Source organism: Diplotaxodon limnothrissa, linkage group LG12 (genome assembly GCF_057381915.1).
Source record: "Diplotaxodon limnothrissa isolate DT_005_m linkage group LG12, D_limnothrissa_male_GT1.1, whole genome shotgun sequence".
In the NCBI taxonomy this organism is placed as follows: Eukaryota; Metazoa; Chordata; class Actinopteri; order Cichliformes; family Cichlidae; genus Diplotaxodon; species Diplotaxodon limnothrissa.
The window spans coordinates 34569825-34590349 of record NC_140607.1 but is presented as its reverse complement, the minus strand read 5'-3'; the positions used below and the strand labels follow the sequence as shown (position 1 = coordinate 34590349).

The 20525-nt window shown below is 39.7% G+C and overlaps 1 protein-coding gene across 1 annotated transcript in view; it reads right to left on the bottom strand.

Moving 5' to 3' along the window:
• Positions 1-11920: 11920 nt before the first annotated feature.
• Positions 11921-20525, bottom strand: part of prdm6 (PR domain containing 6) — a 123728-nt gene continuing 115123 nt past the window's right edge. The window contains exons 8-9 of the mRNA XM_085366860.1: positions 19345-19521; positions 11921-12035 (exon numbers count right to left, since the gene is read on the bottom strand). Coding sequence (XP_085222986.1) covers positions 11921-12035; positions 19345-19521 — 292 coding nt within the window. The remainder of the gene's footprint in view (positions 12036-19344; positions 19522-20525) is intronic.

Here is a 20525-nt window from a genome sequence, read left to right as displayed (position 1 = left end):
CCGCTGCTGCAGCCGTCCAATCAGAGTCTGAGTCACACCTGAGGCTGCAGGTAAATCGGCTACCTGTTTGAATTCAGTTCGAAACCTGAGTCCGATTTGATCACATCTTTGTAATTCTTCAGAAAGAAAACAAACAGGCGACACGTTTGTTGTAATTGGGTAAAATTTAAATGGACCCTTTCTGCTAATATCCAGCTTATATTTTTATTTTTTGGAAAATACTACAACAGCTTTTCATGATTTACAGTTCAAAGTAATCCCTGTAACCTGCATCCCCCCTGGCTCATCTGAAACGCGCTGTTTTAGCTCCTCCCCTTTCAGGACCACCCTCACTTTCAGACACACACGGGCGAAGCAGAGCCTGAGGGCTCCAACCGACCACAGACCACATCAGTCTGAAAGATGTTTATTCAGCAGATCCCGACTGCTGAATAAACATCTTTCCTCTGTGCTGCACAATCAGGCATTAAATTTTTCATTATTATGGTATTTGTGTATAACATATAAATAATTAATGTTAACCTAGACCTTTGTGCATTCGTGCAGATCTGTGCTGTGTTACATTTTGATTAAATGTAAAACAGTTTCCCTCTGTATTTATCACATAAAGCAATGAGACGTGCACAATGTTCCTTTTAAGACAATTACCGAGCAGCGGGGACATTTTTAAAGTAAATGCAGCATATTATTGAATTATTGCGCTCTCTGTAAGTATTTTTATTTTTTAAACAAGGCCTTGAGCCTCCTGTGCTGGCAGTGATATGTCACATGTACCTTAATCATGGAGTTTAATGTAGTGCAGTGTGTAAAGTTCGATATCAGCAGCGTCTATATGGAAAAAGGCAGCTTTCCTACGATTGGCTTTCACTTTAACGCAAAGATGAACAGCATGTAGCCTCTATGGATTCTGTGTCTGAGATAACTGTATTAGGGATACCCCCTCTCTGTGACATCATACAGAGCAAGCAGTAAAAAAAAAACCTGTGATATTAAGTATTCAGAGCAGTCTGAAGTCAGAGGTTTCAGCCCACAGAGAGTACTTGTACATGCACTGACCTCGTTATTTAAAAATTTTACCAACCTCATTATGAACATGCACCAATAGAATAGATATGATAGAAAATATAGCAACTTAGAACCTGAATGAGATCTTTTTCTCATGTGCGCCAAAATCTGTCTCCAAACAGAACTCAAGCGCATGATGGTGGATGAACTCTCCCGGAGTCCTGAAGCTTCGACAGCGTCTGTTACATAAATCAACCTCTATTTAAAATCTGTGTTTATCTGTGAACGAGTGAGTGTTGTATAAAAACTCAGAGTTTTGCTTTTAAAGCATCATCCTGCTGATTTTCAGTGTTTTACCTTTAAAAAGACAAATGCATAACGTTCAAGGACACTGCAACATTCACTGTGTGTCTGTTAGTGTATTAACTGTGTAAATAGACTCGTCCTTCATTTGTTGTGTCAGTGAACGCACCACAGACTCAAACGATGATTAGTTAATTGTTCGATTTCTTCCTTTATTTCATGTTTTGTGAATATCTGAAAAAGATATTCGGTTTAGTTTAACAGAGGATCAGGAAAACTTCCTTTTTTTTCACTCCATGCAGATAAATTTATTTTGTTGACGTTATTATGCTCATTTTTACATAATGGCTGCTTAGGAAGCAGAGAATAAATTATAATATAATAAAAACGAACTTTTGATTTTTGGATCTTGTTAAAATCAACAAGATCGGATGTTTCTTTACTAAAAACAGGAAACCAGCAGAGTGATCCTTGAGAGCCTGAAGCATTACTGAGTAAATGTTCTTTTTAAGTTATTAGAGACTCTGACGAGCCTGTGTGCAGTGTTGAGGAGTTTTTCTGTCTGACAGCAGGTGGCGCTGTAGCCTCAGAAACTCTCCTGCAAACACTGAGATCTAATTTATTTTTTAATGATCAGAGATGACTGATCTGTGTGCACGTGTGGAATAAATTATTTTGAGAGAAAAGCTGCTGTGTGTCTTTCATTAGTGTTTTTTAGAGAGCAGATCAGTATATTTACTCATCATTAAAAATTTTAAATTCTCCTGAAACCGTTTCTTTTAAATAAATTCATTTCTCTGTTCGCCAGTAAATGTAAATATGAGAATATTTCATTGGAGTCCTGATTGTGATTTTATTCTAAACCAAATGAGGAGGAAGAATTACAGATGATGTAAAAATGAATCTATAACTGCTGTTGCTCATTGGACTGGAGCTTTAGTACTCGAGTAATACAGGACGCAAGTAACTGAGTGAGGTCATTTATGATGCACACTTCCATGTGCCATCGGGATATTTTAAATTCTCAAAATATTCCCTACAATCCATCCAATTGATTATTAAACTGTAAGTTCTGCAAAGTTTCTGTTAATTACAGCTGTTAGAATTATTTTTTTTAAAGCAGTAAATATAAAAGAGTAAATCCTAAAAATGCAAAACACTTTTAGGTCCAAAGTGAAATGAAACAGAGCTGAAGATGGACTGCGCTGAGCAGACAGACGACATGTGTTATAACATGTAGAACATGTTCTCTCACACACGCAGATGCATTAGTGTGTGCTCACGGTGAGCAGATGTTCCAGCTCATCCGTGCAGACGAGGACGAGAGGAAGACGTGAAGAAAAAGTCAAGTGAAAAAATGTTGATGTTTAAAGCGAAATCCTTTCAAGTCTTGTCGGCTTTCTGCGTTTTTACCTCCAGCTTTTAAAACTTCAGTTCAATTTGCTGCATAACAAGGATGTAAAATGATGCTCAGATGTTAGTGACCCTCTCACTGTTTTTATTCTGAAAAATGTTTTTACTTGATAAGTTTCCAAAGAAAGCCAGGAGCAGCTGTGATGCAAAAGTGATGTTATTTACAAACTGAGTTGGCACCTCTAGTTGTATCTCTCCTCTTTTTGATTTTTTTCATATCAGACATCATAATGTCATAATTACACCCAATGAGACAATTGAAACAAGAGGACTTTGAACTGAAACAATGGAAAGGATGATCCAACTCCTTCAAGTCTCTTTCAAAGGATGGCAGTTGTTTCCAGTTGTCTTTTTGTGTCTAAAATTTTGGAGCAAGTACAACCAAAATGGAAACAAAAAAATGGGTTTTAAAATCAAAACATACGGACAGAAGACTCAAAGAAAAATGCTTTTGAAAACAGAAAATGCAACAAAATAAATGAAAAGCAGTCAGTGTTTGCAAGAGTGGGACAGATGAAATGAGATTCACATGCAGCCTTTAATTATTTTCTTCCCTTTTTTAAGCCAGAATGTTCACTTATTAACCCTCTGAAGTCGTCATCAGTGACAACCTGAATCCAATCAATAACCTGAACTCTAAAATCTAGGCAATCAGAACCTGTCATTTTTGGTTTTACTAAATTGTCCTGCCTTTGCAAACAGCCAGCAAAGAAAAGTGTCAGTGGAAATGCAGCACAACAAATGCACCTTACACTTTTGCTCCTAAAAGTCCATTTAGTCTTCCTTCAAAATATAGGGTTAGGGGTATAAGAAAAGTAGGACTGTGTTATAGCTGCTGCTAGTTGAATGGTCAACCTTCAAATATTGTGATTCCATTTTTGCCAGATGTTGGATATTGGAAAGTCTCGAAAGCCATTCACTGATGTCAGCGGGTCATTTTTAAAATGTTCTGCTGCTACTTTGTAGTGACTTACAGAAAGTCTTTGATACAACAGATTTTAGAGTATTCAAGAAACGTGTGAAGAACAGGATTGGAGCTATAGCTCGCATGTGGATGAAAAGCAACATGGAACAGACACCAGAGAATTAATGATACAGTCAATAGTTAATAGTCAAAGGCCATTTAAAGTAATGATACTATAATTTTATCATTTAATATTCTTAGGAATGGTTTTAATTATTGTATCTTCTTTTATATATTTTCTGTTATCGTGTATATTTTCTTTCCAAGTAAACATATATTTATTGTAATTTCTTATCTTTGTATATTGTGGATATAAAAGCCCAACTAGTCACAAGGGTTGGAAATTACGAATAGCTATACAATCTGTGCAACATACCACTTTTATTGCACTGCATTGCATTGTCTCTATCAAATAACATTTAATATGTAATAATTAGTAACAGTAATTTACTCTTATTTCTTTCGTACAGACGATTCAAATTTATTTTGTTCTGGGAAAAGTCAATAGTCAATATATGTCCCTACCCTCACTTATCATCGTGCGCTCTGGGTAGTGACCAAAAGAATGATGGAGATTGTAGATACAAACGACCAGTAGGGGAAATGATCTTCATCCAAAGATCCTCCTGTCAGGATCCTCCTCCATCCTGTCAGATGGAGAAGGATCATTCAGGAGGCATATAACCACCTCTCCACCGCACTGAAAGGAGCTAGTCGAGATGCTTTGGTCACCTGACCTCCTGGATGAGGTGTTCGGGACATGTCCCATCAGGAGGAGGCCCAGAGTAGAGCCTTGATTCTTGCTGGTTACCTGTCAACATCTCAAATTTCTTCAGCAAGAGTCAAATCTGTCTTGCACACAAGTTTATTCATGCTGTGCATTTTAACATTTTAACATTAGAGTCAATGGGGATCGTCTCACTTTTGCAGTCAGCCTCTCGTGGCCATTAGAGGGACTGCAGTTTGGGGGACATTTCCAGCCTTGAAGGTTGCTGATCGTCTTTTGAGCAGAACATTGCTCTGTGCTGAGATAAATCTCATCAGCTTCACCTCACAGTGGGTTTAATGTTGTGGCTGCCGTGCACAAACGGACTCTTTCATGTGATATATCTGAAGCTGTGGTCGGGTTACCAGCAGACAGATTTTCTCACAGTGAAACTTTCTCCTCCAACATGTTTCCAATTAAAACTTGAGAAAAAAAACCTCCAAAGCTTGATGTCTAATTGGTTTTGAAAGTGCAACCTCTACTCTGCTTAATATGCTCCCAGTCTTCCGAACAGGAAATTCCACTCAAAGCAAAGCATTATAACCATTACACCCATTACACACACACATGGTGGGGGAAACCCCATTCTCTGAAGTCTTCTTCTCTTGTATCTGCCACTGTAGAGTACAACCGAGCTGACCCACAGTGTTTGTTCTAAAGTGTGTGTTTTAGTTCCCATTAACCATACTGTCGTTATTATCATGTTTCTGTTAATCCACCAGTATGTGCAAGCTCTGAAACTGAATTTGCAACTTTACTTATTCATGAATGAACAGTTACTTTTAGTGTTTGACCTGATTGATGATTGATTAATGTTTGACTTCAGGGTGTCAGCTCAAATTTGGACATTTAGTTCAGTGAATGTAATTTTAAATTAAAAAAAAATCTTAAAATGCTGAACAAGTACAGTTTGTCTGGAGAGGTTGCCAGTAAGAAGCTGCTTTCCTTTATAAAGAACACGGCAGTATAGCTTCGGTTTGCAAAGTCTCATCTGCGGAAACCACCAAACGGCTGCAACAATCCTTTGGACTGATGAGACCAAAGTGGAGATCTTTGGCTATAATGCCCAGCGCCGCATTTGGAAAAAATAAAACACAGCATAGCACAAACCATCATCATCATCTCTGAATCACTGTGGGGGACGGGTGATGATGAGGGCTTGTTCTGCAGCCACATGACCTGTGCACCTTGCAGCCATTGAGTTGACCATGAACTTCTCTGTAAGTGTTTTAGAGCAGCGGTCCCCAACCTTTTTTGCGCCACGGACCGGTTTATGCCCGACAATATTTTCACGGACCGGCCTTTAAGGCGTCACGGATAAATACAACAAAATAAAACTAGTACCGGTACCGAAAAAAAGAACATTTATTCATAACACACGTGAAAAGACCCAGGAAAACCGAGTTAACGATAAAAACGATAACAAAATAACGCTGAAAACCGATAAAAACCCTGAAAACCATACATTTCACACCTGAGCCTCAACTCTCGCGGCCTGGTACCAAGGGGGTTGGGGACCGCTGTTTTAGAGAATGCCATTTCTAACAAATGAAGCTAGGCTGACAATGGGTCAAGCAACAGGACATTACCCGTTACAGTTAAGCACAGAAATCTACAAAATGACTGAAAATAAAAAGAATCAAGTTGTTCAGTGGGCCAGACCTCAACCCGATCAAAATGCTGTGATGGGACCTCAAGAGAATGGGTTAGTAGTAAAATGAGTCACAAAGCAAACCAGATTGTCATTTGATTGCATTAAAAATACTCCAAAATGAATCAACAGCACAAACCTGGTTTAAAAGTCTGATTCAGTCACTCACTTAGCAAACACGAAGCGCTAGCAGCTGCAGCTACATGTCTCAGCATCCACCTGCCTGTCAAAGAGGACACGACCCTAAACTTAAAACTGGACATTTATGACAGGAGTCTGTGGAGATGGACTCACTTTGGGAGTCTAAGCCCCCGTTAGAGCACCTTTGGTTTTCCAGCCCTGAAGGCTGTGATGCCTAAACCTGCAATGCTTCGATCCCGTTTTGTAGTTTAGTGTTTTTATTTTCTTCAGTGTTGTTTTTTTGGTAGTTTTCTCTCTGTTTGTTACATGTTTTGTTTATTATCATTTTATAATAAAAAAAAGTTTAATATTATTACCTCCTTTGATGTTAAGCAAAGCTTGTAATAGTAAGGTTTCATTATTGCTCAAGGGTTAAGTTGTTCTTGGGTCACAGTAACCTGATTTCTATTACAAGTACTCTGTTTATGGTCTAATTTACATCCTGTTGTACATTAACAACTTTTTTCCCTTCATTTCAACTCATTTCCAAATGAGCGATTGCTATAATTAGTGTGCAATTTTCCTTTTTTCTGATTTTCCTCATTGCATAATCTGGATTCTCTTTCAGCTGGGGATGTTTTAAATTATTTAGGCTGAGGTCATAAATCAGGCATTCTTCTCTTTTTTTCCTCTTCCTGGGAATTTAATGTCATTGTTCATTTTTCACTTGTTCAACCAAATGAAACTGAACAGTTTTCCTTCTCTCTCTCGTCTCTCAGTCAGCAGTTTCTATACGTTTGTTTTTCTTCCTTCACACTAACTGCTTCTAATTAAAACTATCGCTGCCATAATCTCATTACGTGTAATCTAATCTTGACTCACTCATGTGTCTGTCAGACATTTAGAAAGTGGGGGGAAAAAAACTCCTCAAACTTCTCGTTGTGGGATCATTTGTTTGGCTTCAGAGTTTGGATCAGTTTCCCACGGTGAAAAAAAAAATCCCTGTGAGTGATGTCTGAAGGCTCGCCTTGTGTTTGTTTTGGTAAAATTTTGTTGAATCCTCACAGGAATAATTTCAGAAATCAGACTGGAAAGTTTGAAAATGCAGCTTGCAGACTGACAGAGAGGAGGTCAAGGCAGGGCTGTGTGTGTCACACATTATTAGCAGTAAGTAGAGGCAGCTGGTGATTGAGGGATGGACCATCCTGTGTGACAAGAAGATAAAATATTTAAGCCGTGTGAAGGTGAAAAACTTCAGAAATTATTTAAAAATGGAATTTGGGAACAGGGATCATTTTAATCTGATTAATATCCGATTCTCGTCTGATCAGCACCTCTGTGACCACTTAAAGGTTTGACAGTAACAACTGACAGCACCAATACATGAAGGGTAAACACCAAAGACTGTATATAAAAGATGGCTGGGGTCTTCGTGATGTAACCATTTTCTTTCTAGATACATTTTGAAGGTTCAATGTTACCATCATGACCACTGATCATGCCGTTTTTGGGAGCCATACGTGATCATATTTGTTAGATACAGTAAAAAACTTTTCAGCTAATGATAGCAAGCTAATAACACCTTCAGTCATTTTTTTTACATTGCTAAAGCTACTTTCATAAACATAATTTAAATTTAATTAATGGAAAAGAGAATTTTCCCCATCAAGGACAAACTTTTTGGACTCCTTCACAAGTAAATCATATCATCTGTAAATATAATGTAGCAGCAATAAATCCAGATGGATGAGTTATAAAAAAGACAACAAAGAAATTCTATAACGATGATGTTACAAGAGGCTAAAATCATTTTTGTACCAGACCAGTTATTTCTGCTCTATAACAGGACATTTGGAGAGACTCACTTCTGGAAAGAGCCTTAAGCCAAGTCGGCTCACAGTAGTAATATTTTCTGTGCAGAGATGAAAGCGCTGTCAATTTTTGTTGTAAACAAGACAAATTTCAAGCTCAACAAATTGCTGCGGACATAAAAGTGGTTACATTTTTCTGTCATCCCCAGAAAGTTAATGTAGTGCAGGTGATTTCAGCAAACAATGTAAGACAATAAGATCACAGAGAGCATCATGGGTAAGAATCAAAAGTGGATGTCAGCTTTATTTTCCTCTGGAACAACGTCTTTTTGCTATTTGATCTCATTTTGTCAATCTTTTTAAAAAATGGGAATGGGAGGAGGAAGGGGAGCTGAGGGAATCATGCAAACAAGATTGAGCTGAAATTGGAGACTTTCTGTTTGACATTACAGAGCAAATGATTATCATCATCATCATCATCATCATCATCAGAGGCCCCAAGTAAGTTTCACTTTCTGTTCAGGTCATCATCAGAGTTTAACACTGAAAATGTCAGAAGTAGGACTTAGAACACAGAAGGTAAATCTTTATATTGCCTAAATTATTATTGGAATACTTACCTATTTAATTAGAAACATCTGTTGGAGCTACATTTTTCTCAGGTTATAGTGTTAAAGTCCGGCTTCTGGATTCTGAACAAGAAGTGAGCTTGGTCAAAGTTTCACTTTAGTCCCAACTGATCCACAGTTTGCATCTTTCTATATACATCGTTGGATCAAGCTGCATTCTGAGTAAAGAGATATTTCTCTCAGGTGCAAAACTGTTTTACTTTTAAGAACACAAACGAGTCTGTAAGAGTTTGAGGAGCACCTCTGTCCAGATGCTCGACTGCCCAAACATCTGGATTTATTGTCTTTATTGCAGAGGCTGGAGGCTGCCAGTTGCTAGGTGAAGTTGGATGCTAACAGGGTGCTGCACCAAATCCTCCTCATTGCTTTGGTCACTAGCAGGTTGCTTCTGTTGCCTGCAGTTTGCACAGAAGATGTGTCTGTAAACACAGTTGCCAATCGGTAGTGAAAGAAATAGAACCATTCACCTGCAAAAATAACAGTTTTCACCTTTGGAAATATGCCGTTACAGCACTAATTTCATGGTTTTTTTACTAGTTTCTGGTTTGCATCACACCTTTTGGTTTTCTGCACAATTTACAGCTGAGAGCAGTAACCTGATAGAGGTCAGAGGAATCCCAAGGGCGTGTTTGGTGTAGCAATGTCCACCAACCAGTGTGGGGTTTTTCTCTGGTAACCTGTGGTTTCCAGGTGGATTCTCACTGGTTTCTAGGCCTGTGTGACTTTAGCGATGATTCTGTCGTCAGCCTTCACCAACTGGTTGGGGAATAAACATTTTTCCAATTTCTCCAGGCCTGTGTGAGGTCTAAAGGTGCTCCTGACCTCTCTGAGACACGCATGTGATAAAAAATAAAATAGTTTCCCTGCAGTGAAACATCTGTTTGAGTTTTGGTTTGGACAGCAGAGTTACATCCACTCGGCCGGTCTTTGGAAAGAGAAGCTACAGTTTTCAGATTATTAACATTATTAAAGCTTTTTTAACGCTCAGGCACAAAAACCTATTTGGTGTTCATCTGGTATTAAATGTGCTTTTTACCCTCAGTCGTTTTAATAGAAAGTGAATCGTTATGACACAGGACTATTTACACAGCTGAGATCTGAGTGGATTCAAACTTGCATTGCGTAGCAAATATACTCTACCAGACAACATGATAAACTATTCTTCAAAACCCAAAATTTGTTAACATGTTTGTGCCTCATCTGAGATTAAAAAAAAACAAAAAAACCCATGAACTTAAGAAATGTTTAGCATACGAAAAAGAAATTAAACACATGCTGTCAACTTCATATTGAAACTTTTTAAAAAATGATTATTTCATCAAGAAAAAAGAAATTTCAATCATCGCATCCATCATCTCTGCACTATTTCCCTCTTTTCTTCATCATCTCTAATATTAAATTATAAACATTTTAAAACAAAAGTGCCTGAAGCATGATATGAGGAAAAAGATAAATATAATTTGTTTCCTTTGTCCTTTCTTTTTTTTGTCTGTTTTTTGTTTTGTTTTTGTTTTTTTACAGTACATACTCTTTGTATGGTGTTCATTTTGTGATGTAAAACTCGAGCGTCATCCTCAGACGTTCGAGTCGTTGCTCACTGTTTGCTTTGGTCGCGCCCTCCTTTGGCATCACTGTTGCAAAAAGAAAAAAAGAAGTAAAGCTACAGACAGACCATTAGTCTTAATATTTTTGGTATTTCATTGTTATTGTCCCGGTTTCAGGAAAGAGTTTTCTTTGGAGGGAACCCTGTTGTGGATTCCAAAACGTCCCCAATAAATATTCAAAAGTTTGTTAGTCCGACTCCTCCGTCTGAATCTCTGCTGAGAAAAAAAAGAAGGAAAGAAAAGAGATCTTTGGTTTGGTTGAATCAGGAGTTTCTCCAGCAGGATGAATGTGGCTTGAATGCTGCTCCTCTCCAGAATTCTCAGTCAGTCAAGTCAAAAGTGTAAACAGTCAGACAAACGTTCCCACCAAGACAGATAAATCTGAAAAAAGTCTTAAGTAAAGACCCCCATCCACACAGAAACATCGGGAAAGCATGAAATCTGTTCCCTCTCTTCCTGTGTGCTTTAATAAAGAGCATTCAGTTTGTTTGCAGAGACATGTGACCTCTACTGTGTGTTTTCAGAAACACTGGACATATCCTGATATAAATCTGGTGACAGTTAAAATAACTGTTTTTTTAATGGTCACCTGACACTGCATCACTCAGGAGAGAGAGAGGCCCAAAAATGAGCCCAAATAAAAAGCAATAGTTGGTATTTATTAGGGGACCAACACATTTAACTCCCTCTGCTGGCATCAGCTAAGACCTCCAGGGAAAACCATCCTGATCCAGAATCAGCTACAAAGTGAGGATCTGACATTAGGAGCTGGTTATTTATGATACACTGACTCTTCTTCCCATCATCAAAAAAAAGTCTGCAATGGTCACGGCAGACAGCGCCAACTCCCTGAGCCAGAGGTGTTTTTCCTGTTTAAAGGGAGTTTTTCCTTCCCACTGTTGCCTTTCTCATAGGGATCATCTGATTGTTGGGGTGTTCTCTGTATTATTTTAGGATCTGTACCTTACAATATAAAGCGCTTTGATGCAACTTTTGTTATGATTTGGTGCTAAATAAATAAAACTGAACTGAATTAAAAAGCCGTATCGTGTCCGTTAAAATGGGCTGATCTATTGGAAGCTAACAATGACTGGTGGAGAGTTTGGACATAAATGCCACAACCAGCAGCTTTTCTCTGTGTGTTTGCAAGTTTTTTACTTCAACCGCAGTCAGGTGGGTCAACACGACTGAAAAGTTACAACAACCATGACACTTCCTCTCATGTTGTTTGGTTTAGAGCTTGTTGGAAAGCTGTTATTGCATTACTGTGGTAACTTAAGGTGTTGTCATCAACTTAAAAGCAAGGAAAGGTGAAACAAATGTGATCGTAAATAAGACCAAAGTGATTCTCACACTACACTGAAATGATACTTGCCCAAAAAAATTTACCATACATTCACATTTTGTTGTTTATCCCTGGAAACTCCTGGAATTTGCAAACTTTATTTTTAATCCACACATTTAATTTAGTGCAGGTTGGACCCAATTAACACAGTGATGCTCCTCAGGAGCTTTATTTCTGGAAAACTAAATTAGAATTAATATGAAGTGAGCGTCTTGGTGTGGATGGAGGTCCAAAACTGAAGAAAGAGTCACATTTTCATATTGAACTGTCTTAATGTGGACGTGGTCTCAGTCGGGAAACAGTCGGGGGTTAATCCACCTCGATGGACTCGCTGGTCTCGTTCACGGGTTTGCACTCGTTGGGAAGTCGCTGATGGCGGCTGAGCTGAGTGGCCTGTGTGAAGCTGCGGTCGCAACGCTCGCACCTGACGCACAAACAGAAAGACGCACAAAAGACAGCGATTAGAGGAGTCTGCACGTAGAGAAGCCTGAACAGAGCTGAGGAGAAATACACTTTAAAAGGCAAAACCTTAACATCTGCTGACGCACATGTACACAATCACGCGCACGCACACACCTCCCTGTTAACCCTAATATCCAGTGACAGTATAAAGTGTGTGTGAGGCCCAGCGGAGCAGCAAGCTGTAATTGTTGCCCTGATCCTCACAACCTGACCGACAAATTACACACAGTCCACCTGTCAATAATCTATCAGGCGGGCTGAGGAGGGTATTCCCATCTCACACACTTTAACACACACTCAGATATATCCAGGCCCGATAAGGCAGTGTCACTGTCACTTTCAATAGAAGTAGAGAAGAGAGGGAGCTTTTAGTGTGCGCTGGAGGGGGGTTAGGGGGTAATTTAAATGTATATGAATGTGTGTGTGTGGGGGGAGGCTCTTCAAAGAGAAAGCTGTGTGGAGATATTGGACTTAACAGCCCTGAAACAAGACTAACGTGCTCTCAGATAGATAGATAGGTTGAAGGGGAGGGAGGTGGTGTTAGACACAGGAGGAGAAACAGTGTGGACTGGACAGCGGTCGTTAGGAAGCTCTTTAACCAGAGCTTTTCCTCATTAAACCTCATAAACACGACACAGTTTTCTGATACAGCTTCTGCCACTACATTCATCACAGGGCCTGACTTTCTGTCTCGTACATAAGGTGATCACTGCCATAAACCGGCAGCAGGATTATTGGATGCAGGGTTGCTCAACTATAGCAAAAAACACTCATTATTTAGGTCAATATTTATAATAATAAAGTTATTTATTCCTTAAGCTTTGTGCATTTGCTGAACTTTTTAAAAGAGTATTTATCTGAGATTGCATATAAAAGATGGATGTAGCCACAGTGAAGTCAGCCGGTGTGTTTGTGTTGAAGTCAGTTCACATGTGGACAGCTAAGACACTTGTAAGCTGGATGGGTGCAGCGCACAAAGCAACAGCATCAGCATTATTCCCTCCGAAATGTTACTAAACCCACAAACTCTGTCATGATGTCTGGTTCAGTGGCTTGAGTTTTTTGAGGGAAGACAGCTTGTTGACTGCTGCCTGTGTCAAGATCCTTTCAATTCAAGTTGCCACAAGCTTCAGTGAAATCCAGGTTAAAAAAGAAGAAGAAGAAAAACTAAAGAAAAACCTTATTGAGCCCATACAGTTATTAAAGCTTTCTCCTTCTGTGAAGGTGGACATTTTAAAAAGGAAGTCTTTAATGATTATCTCACTTATGGCCTCAGCTTCAAGTGAAGTATATCTCAATTTCCGAACGGGGAATGCAGGGACGATATGGGTGTTCAACCATCTAGCGTTGACACCATTAATGTGGTGGAAAGTTGCAGAGACAGTCATCAACTGCCAAGAAGAGCAGGACAGGTTAACTGAACTGATGTCTGACGACGGGTCACATTTGTAGCTTTTTGGATTTGGTGGTTTTATGGTCGCTCTAATTAAAATCAAATGTTTTTAAATGTGTTATTTAAACGGTGTAATTTTAGCTAATGTTGCTGATCTGACTGACCACTGTAAACCAAATTTCATCCTAACATTTTGAATAGATTACTGTCAAACATGTTGCTCCTGGGCGAACCTAAACCTTAAGGTCTCAGAGAGAAGCATTTACCATGAAGGATCATGTACTTTGCATTCAGTTTTATTCCAAAACGTCTGCAACAGCTGAGACCTGAACTGGTTCTCCCCATTTTTTTGACACATTTTGTAAAAGCAGCTCTAGATTGAAAGTACATTAAAACAATGAAGCTTGTGAAACACGTTTTCAGTGGGTTCCACCTATGTTAATCTGCTTGGGTCCCTGTAATGTAAATTTCAGCATCAGTCAGAGCGTGCAGCGGTCTGCACAGACATCCACCCGCTTGCCTGTTTTCAGGTGTCCAGACAACGCTGCAGCGACTTCTGCCTTCTCATTACTTTGTCTGTCACTCTTAAATAACCAGTTTCTTTAAAAAAAATAAACACAAACTTCTGTTTAAGCTTCACCAAAATTAGTTTGACAGAAACTGTTAGCTCGCCCCATCACATCACAGGATATGAATGTTTTTCTGTGATCACATGAATTTAAAGAAGTCCTGTATGTTTATATATATTACATATACGTGTGTGCGTGAGGACCAGACTTTGAGCTGATGGATCTGAAATTATTCTCATTTTCTAAATTTTCTTGCAGCACAAGAAAAAGAAAACAGACCCCCGACTGCTCTGCCATTAAGGTGGATGTTCCTGCTGTCATTCGTCTGTGAATTTACAAAACCACAACAGCTACGGACTTCAAAGCTCCTCTGAAGCTTCTCTGTCACAGCGACTTATCCAGGCACGAAGACGGCTGTCCTGCACAACAAAGAGCAGAGCTGAAACGAGGCAGCTGCAGTCCGCTGGCTATCGACCAGCGGGCGTCTGTTAGCGGCCGCCGCCTCCATTTCTCAGCAGGGAAAAATAATGTTGAGTTGTTGTCCTGACAAAATGACAGAGGCCGCTTTAATCACTTTCCCTCAAGGATCAGTGAAGTTTCAGCTCACCTCTTATCTTAATCTCATCTGTACGGATGTGGATCGAATGCGAGATAAACAAGTACAGACTGTGTTCAGTCACAGACTGATAGAAGCTGAAGGGCTAGAAGAAGTACAGACGAAGTCTTCATTTACAACAACGTTCAGCACCGAGACCGAGCAGTTCAGACAAACTCTGACCACACCTTTACTTCAAAATCAAAGGCTGTGTTTGTGGGAAACGTGCAACTCTGGTTAGTAAGATCTCTTTCCTGAGGGAATATTTTTGAAAATAAATCATGATCTAACCATGCATTCATGTGGTGTTGGATTAACTGGAAAAGAGAATTTCCCACTGGGGAAAATCCACATGAACACCACCTTAAAGTTGGAACACTAACTGGGAAAGTCTGAGAAATTGTTGTTGAGCTTTTGCAGTCACACATTAAAACATGGCGGATGAAAGACAATATTTTGTTGAGTGCAAGAAACTTTTTCAATTATTGGCGCAAAATGCTCAAAACTTGTTTGGGCAGCACCATCGAAATGAAATTTCACGAACTGGTCTTTAAGGTGTCGCGGATAAATACAACAAAATAAAATGATACGACCAAGACAAAAACTGTGGTATTTTATAAATATAATGATAAACACGAAATTCACTGTGTAATTGTGTAACTTTATTAGCAGCGTCCTCCTGAAATGCGCCAACAACACTGAGAGTAACATCCTCCTCTCTGCCCCTTAATGATCGCTGTGGTAACGCGTAAATATTTCTTTCAAAATAAGACACACAAAGCGCATGAAAATATATAGGAAATTTATTCATAACACACGGGAAAAGACCCAGGGAAACTGAGTTAACGATAAAAACCCTGAAAATCACAAATTTCAAACCCGAGCCTGAACTCTCGCGTCCCGGAACCAAATAACTCGTCCAGGGCCCGGGTGTTGGGGACTGCTGCTCTGTGTCACGGTCCTGAGTCTGGCGACTCATTGTTTATGTTCTTGTTTATTATTATTCTTTGATTGAGTTAGTTTCCGCTTATACTTTAGTAATTTTTAGATCTCAGGTTTTGTTACTGTCCTTCTCTTGTGTTCCATGTGTCACATCAAGTCATGTCAAGTGTTATTGTCCGTTTTTTCCCCAGTCTCCATATTCATGCACCTCCCGTGTCAGTAATGTCTCCGTGTCGCAGTTTGTTATTGTCTCTGTGCTCCATGTTCTCTCTGTCTTCCCTGTCAGCCGTGTCTCCTTGTCAAGTCTGCGTTCCCGTGCCTGTGTTCAGTATTTCCTGTTTTACTTTGACAGTCTGGTGTTCAGTGTTTTCAGCTTTGCTTCCGCCCTTTCTCGTTTGGTCAGATTAGCCCCAGCTGTATCTCACTCCTGTTTCCCATTCCCTCGTTACTCCCTGGTGTATTTAAGCCCTGTGTTTTCCTCTGTCCGTTGTCACGTCACGTTACCCGTTTAAAGTGCTTTATAAATAATATTAAATTGAATTGGATAGCTATCTAGTTTCCAGTTTAGGTTAAGTTTCTGTGAGTTTTGGGTTTTGTTTGATTTTTGCTACAGTGCAATAAAGCTGCTTTTTTATTTCATCTGCATTTGGGTCCTTCATCCTGCCTGCCACACAGCGCTGCATGACAAATAGATTCAACAAATGTTTAAAGAAACATTGAAAAAATGTTTAGTTTTCCTAATTTATTACAAGAGGTAATGACTCTACCAGCATCCACTACACAAAAGCATAATCTCTGTGTGCTGGCTATAGAAATAGGCATTTGTTAGTCCTAAAGCATAGTACATATTAGTGTTTTGGGTTTTTTGTCAGTGTTCGCTCACTCTGAATGCTGTCTCTATGCAGCTTCACAGTAATAGAATCATAAATATAATGTACTAAGTCAAACAACTTTCTGTGGTCTCCAGGATGACATTTAAAGCTAAGACGTTGCTTCTCTGAACAAAATACAGAAGAACAAAAAGCGGAGCAGAGAAAACAGCAGCACGCTTTGACAGCCTGCACAGTCCAGTGAGCATCAGCACCGAAAAGCTGCCGACCACACAGAATCGCGGCCTCCGTCTCCTCAGTGGGAAAATAAAGTTGAGCGTTTTCCTCCTGACAAAGTGACAGTGGCAGCTTTAATCTATCCGCTGCACCGTCCGAAAGGAGATAACTCCCCGAGGCCATCGATCCGCTAAAGATTTCTGACGCACGTCCGTGATTGTCTTTGTCCCGCTCTGCCTCCACCGAGACTCTGAAGTGCTGATGAAAAGGTTCGGGGGTTTCCTCTGATTGCTTATTAAGAATGCTGATTTGGTTTAACTGAATTTAATCGCCACCGCTTGTCGTTTCACTTTTTACACCATGATCTCTTGTTCCTCCTTGCTCTCTCTCACTCATCCTTCTCGCCTCTTCGCTCTCCACGTCAATGATGACTTTGGATTTCTCTGATTGCTTATTAAGAAGGTTAATTTGATTCTACCCCCGTGTTCCCCCGATGCCAGTCCTTTAGATTTTGCACAACTCAAACATCTTATTTTGCTTTCTTCACTTTCTTTTATGTCTCTTACTCTTTGGCCCTTCTGGCCTCCACTTGAATGCTGACCTCTTGGTCCACTGGAGGAATCCTTATTGTCCTCTGTTGCTGATTAGATGACAGGATGACAACAACAGCATCCAGAAGCCTCGAATTGCAGCGTGGCATGCCCTCTAATTATATTAGCCTTAACCAGCAGAAGAAAATGGAAATGAGTGTGGGGAGATTCATTACCGGGCTGTTAACAGATCCTGTATTTACACTGGACAATCTGCTGATGCCCTCTGATTTACAATGAGGAACAAACAAGAGAATTTCCTCATAGTTTAACGTTACAGGCAGCCAACAGTAAAGCATCAAAGGTCAGAGGTCACAGCAGACATGATGGAAGTGAATGGAAGCAAATATTATCACGAATAATGAATAATAGAAAAGTGATTGAGAAAGTAGTAAGGGATAAAAAAGCAGTTTGCAAATGACTCTTATTATGATTTTGGTTTTTAGGACCAGAGCTAAATTTAGAGCTGAAGACCAAAAAGAAAAATGTAGACAACAAATCAACTGGTTTCTAAACTTCTGAAGTGTTTGGTAGTTTCAGTGAAAATGTGTTAGCCACCATCACGTTTGATTTTTGGAGGCAGAAGTGATGCGTTTGGATGGAGTGCTAACTTATCAGCTAACGCTAACTAGTTTGGTGAGCAAGCTGGATGTAAGTGTGTAATGCACAGACTGATAGCGGCGTATTAGTGCTTCTTATTAGTGCATCAAAACTGGGGCATGGACTTCTTAGATGGTCTTTTCTCATTTTTAAACTCCAGTGTCTCCTTCACATACCTTTAGATCAGGGGAGGGGAACTCAAGCCCTCAAGGGCCGGTGTTCTGCAGGTTTTAGACGTGTCCTTGATCCAAATGGCTCCCTTGAAAAAGAGGTCTTTGATCTCAACGGGACATTCCTGGTTAAATAAAGGTTAAATAAATAAAAAATGGCTAAATTAGCTCCTCAACATGTCTTGAAGTTCTCCAGAGGCCTGGTAATGAACTAATCATTTGATTCAGGTGTGTTGACCCAGGGTGAGATCTAAAGCCTGCAGGACACCGGCCCTTGAGGCCTGGATTTCCTCACCCCTGCTTTAGTTGGTCAGTCCTGGTATGTTAACAGCTGCCAAAGTAAAACTGTGACTCAGTTGGAATATTTACCTGTAGATAATCTGAATGGTCACTCTAGAACCTGCAGCACCATTGGAGGACGTGTTGATGTGTCTCTCCAATATTCATGAACAAGAACCTGAGTTCCCGCTGCTTTAGTGCATATTATTTATTAATTTATTTACTAAAGCATATCTGTGTACATCTGTTGACAACAATGAAATCCCAACCCATTTACTACCATTTTATATTTTTTTTCTTTTGTGCAAGCTAAAACCTTCAGGACTTCAAGCCCTCGGTGGCTCACTTTAGTTTTCTTATGGTGACGTTGGTTTCAGGAGTGCTGGGGGAAATTGATTTAGCATCCAGACAAAGCAGATGTGACACTCTTTAAAAACATATTAATCATTTTATGATTCTACAAATTTGATGTCAATGACATGAAATCATTCCATTGATCTGTATCAGACTCATATGGGAATATACACCATAATTGCTTTTATTACTGATTTAAAAACCTGAATAATTTACAAGCTGGTGTAACAAAATATTTAGATTCACAGTTTAGTACCTGCTATTAGAGAAGTTCGGTCAGAGCTTTATTTGTTCTAAATCGTTCTCTGCTGTACCAACATGGGTCGCTGTTGATAATTACCAGTTTATGGGAACATCAGTTGCCATCCACATTAAAAACAATCCATGGTGCCTTTGACATTTTGAGCGGTTTAGCGGATCCCTGAGCGTTATATTGTCCTCTGTACAGTTTATTCAATGACCTCAAAGACATAATTATGAGAGACACAGAAAGACAGAGTTATGGAAGTGAAATTATTGGTGTCAAAAGTATAATTTTCAGGAGAGGAAAAACTTATTTGGGACAAAGTCACCCAATATATCTAAAGGTGAGACTTGCTTCTACAATAATTTTGGTGGTGACAGTTAAGAGCAAGTCGAGTGGTATTAGCTGGGTTGTTTGTCGCAACAGGTGGCAGGTGGGGGCAAGGTGGGTGGATTTTATGGGTGTTTGGGGGTACTCACTGTTACTTACTTGAACGGCTTCTCTCCTGTGTGTGTGCGGATGTGGTTGTTGAGCGTCGTGGCGCCAGCGAAGGCCCGGCCGCAGTATCCACATTTGAAAGGTCGGTCGCTGGAGTGCGTCACTACATGGTTCCTCAACTCTGAAGGCTGAGAGAAGGACTGGGAGCAGTGGCCACACTGGTATGGTCTGAGGACAAAGACAGTCGGATGAAAGAAGAAAACAGAAGGTGTGTGCGTGCGGGAATGGCTTAAATTCACTGCCTTAAATTTGCATTCTTTCTAACAGTCAGCAGGGGGCACCATTTGTAGTTGCAAAAAGAGGACTGCTACTAGTGCTCACTTTATCGAAAATGAATTTAGAATATTATTGTAAAAGGCGAGATTTTAAACTAGTGATTGAGGTGAGGTCATAGAGGATGTGAGCTGAAGCTTCATTTTCTCATAGACTTCTACACATTCACATCCTCTTCAGTTACCTGAGATGTCTCCCCCTACTGGCCATGATGTTACTTACCCGTAGGTCTATTGGTAAGATCATATTTTATTTTGTTAGCTCTGTTACTTTGTGACTCTTGTGCTCCATGTATTAATTTACCACGACATGAAAATTCATCAAAAAAAGAATTATTTCTTCATCTTCCCCATGAAGATTCTTCATTTTTATGGGTTTGTTCCACCTTTTCTGTTGTTCTTCCATTATCACAAAGAAACAATGATGCACAGATGAATTTTTCTGGGTGCTTGTAACTGGAGTGGAGCAACGTGAATTAACACAAAATGAAAATTTGGAGACATTTTGTTTACATACAGAAAAACATGAGCCTGCACACATTACAGCTCACTAAAAAGCAATATATATGGTCTATAAACACACGCAAACAGGGGGCGGGGGAAGTCGGACACTGCTCCGGTAACCATGGCAGCCTGACCCTCATCAACAATGCAGGCCTAGATCATGACTGGACCATTTATCATGGTGTGTGTGTGTGTGTGTGTGTGTGTGTGTGTGTGTGTGTGTGTGTGTGTGTGTGTGTGTGTGTGTGTGTGTGTGTTTGTGAAGAATAGCAGTTACAGAGAATGAGATAGAGACAGTAAGAGAACAAGAAAAGAAGAGATATATTAGGTTATTGTGTGTCAGTGTGTGTGTGTGTGTGTGTTTGGCCCAAATGGGAGTTAAACAAACAACCAAAC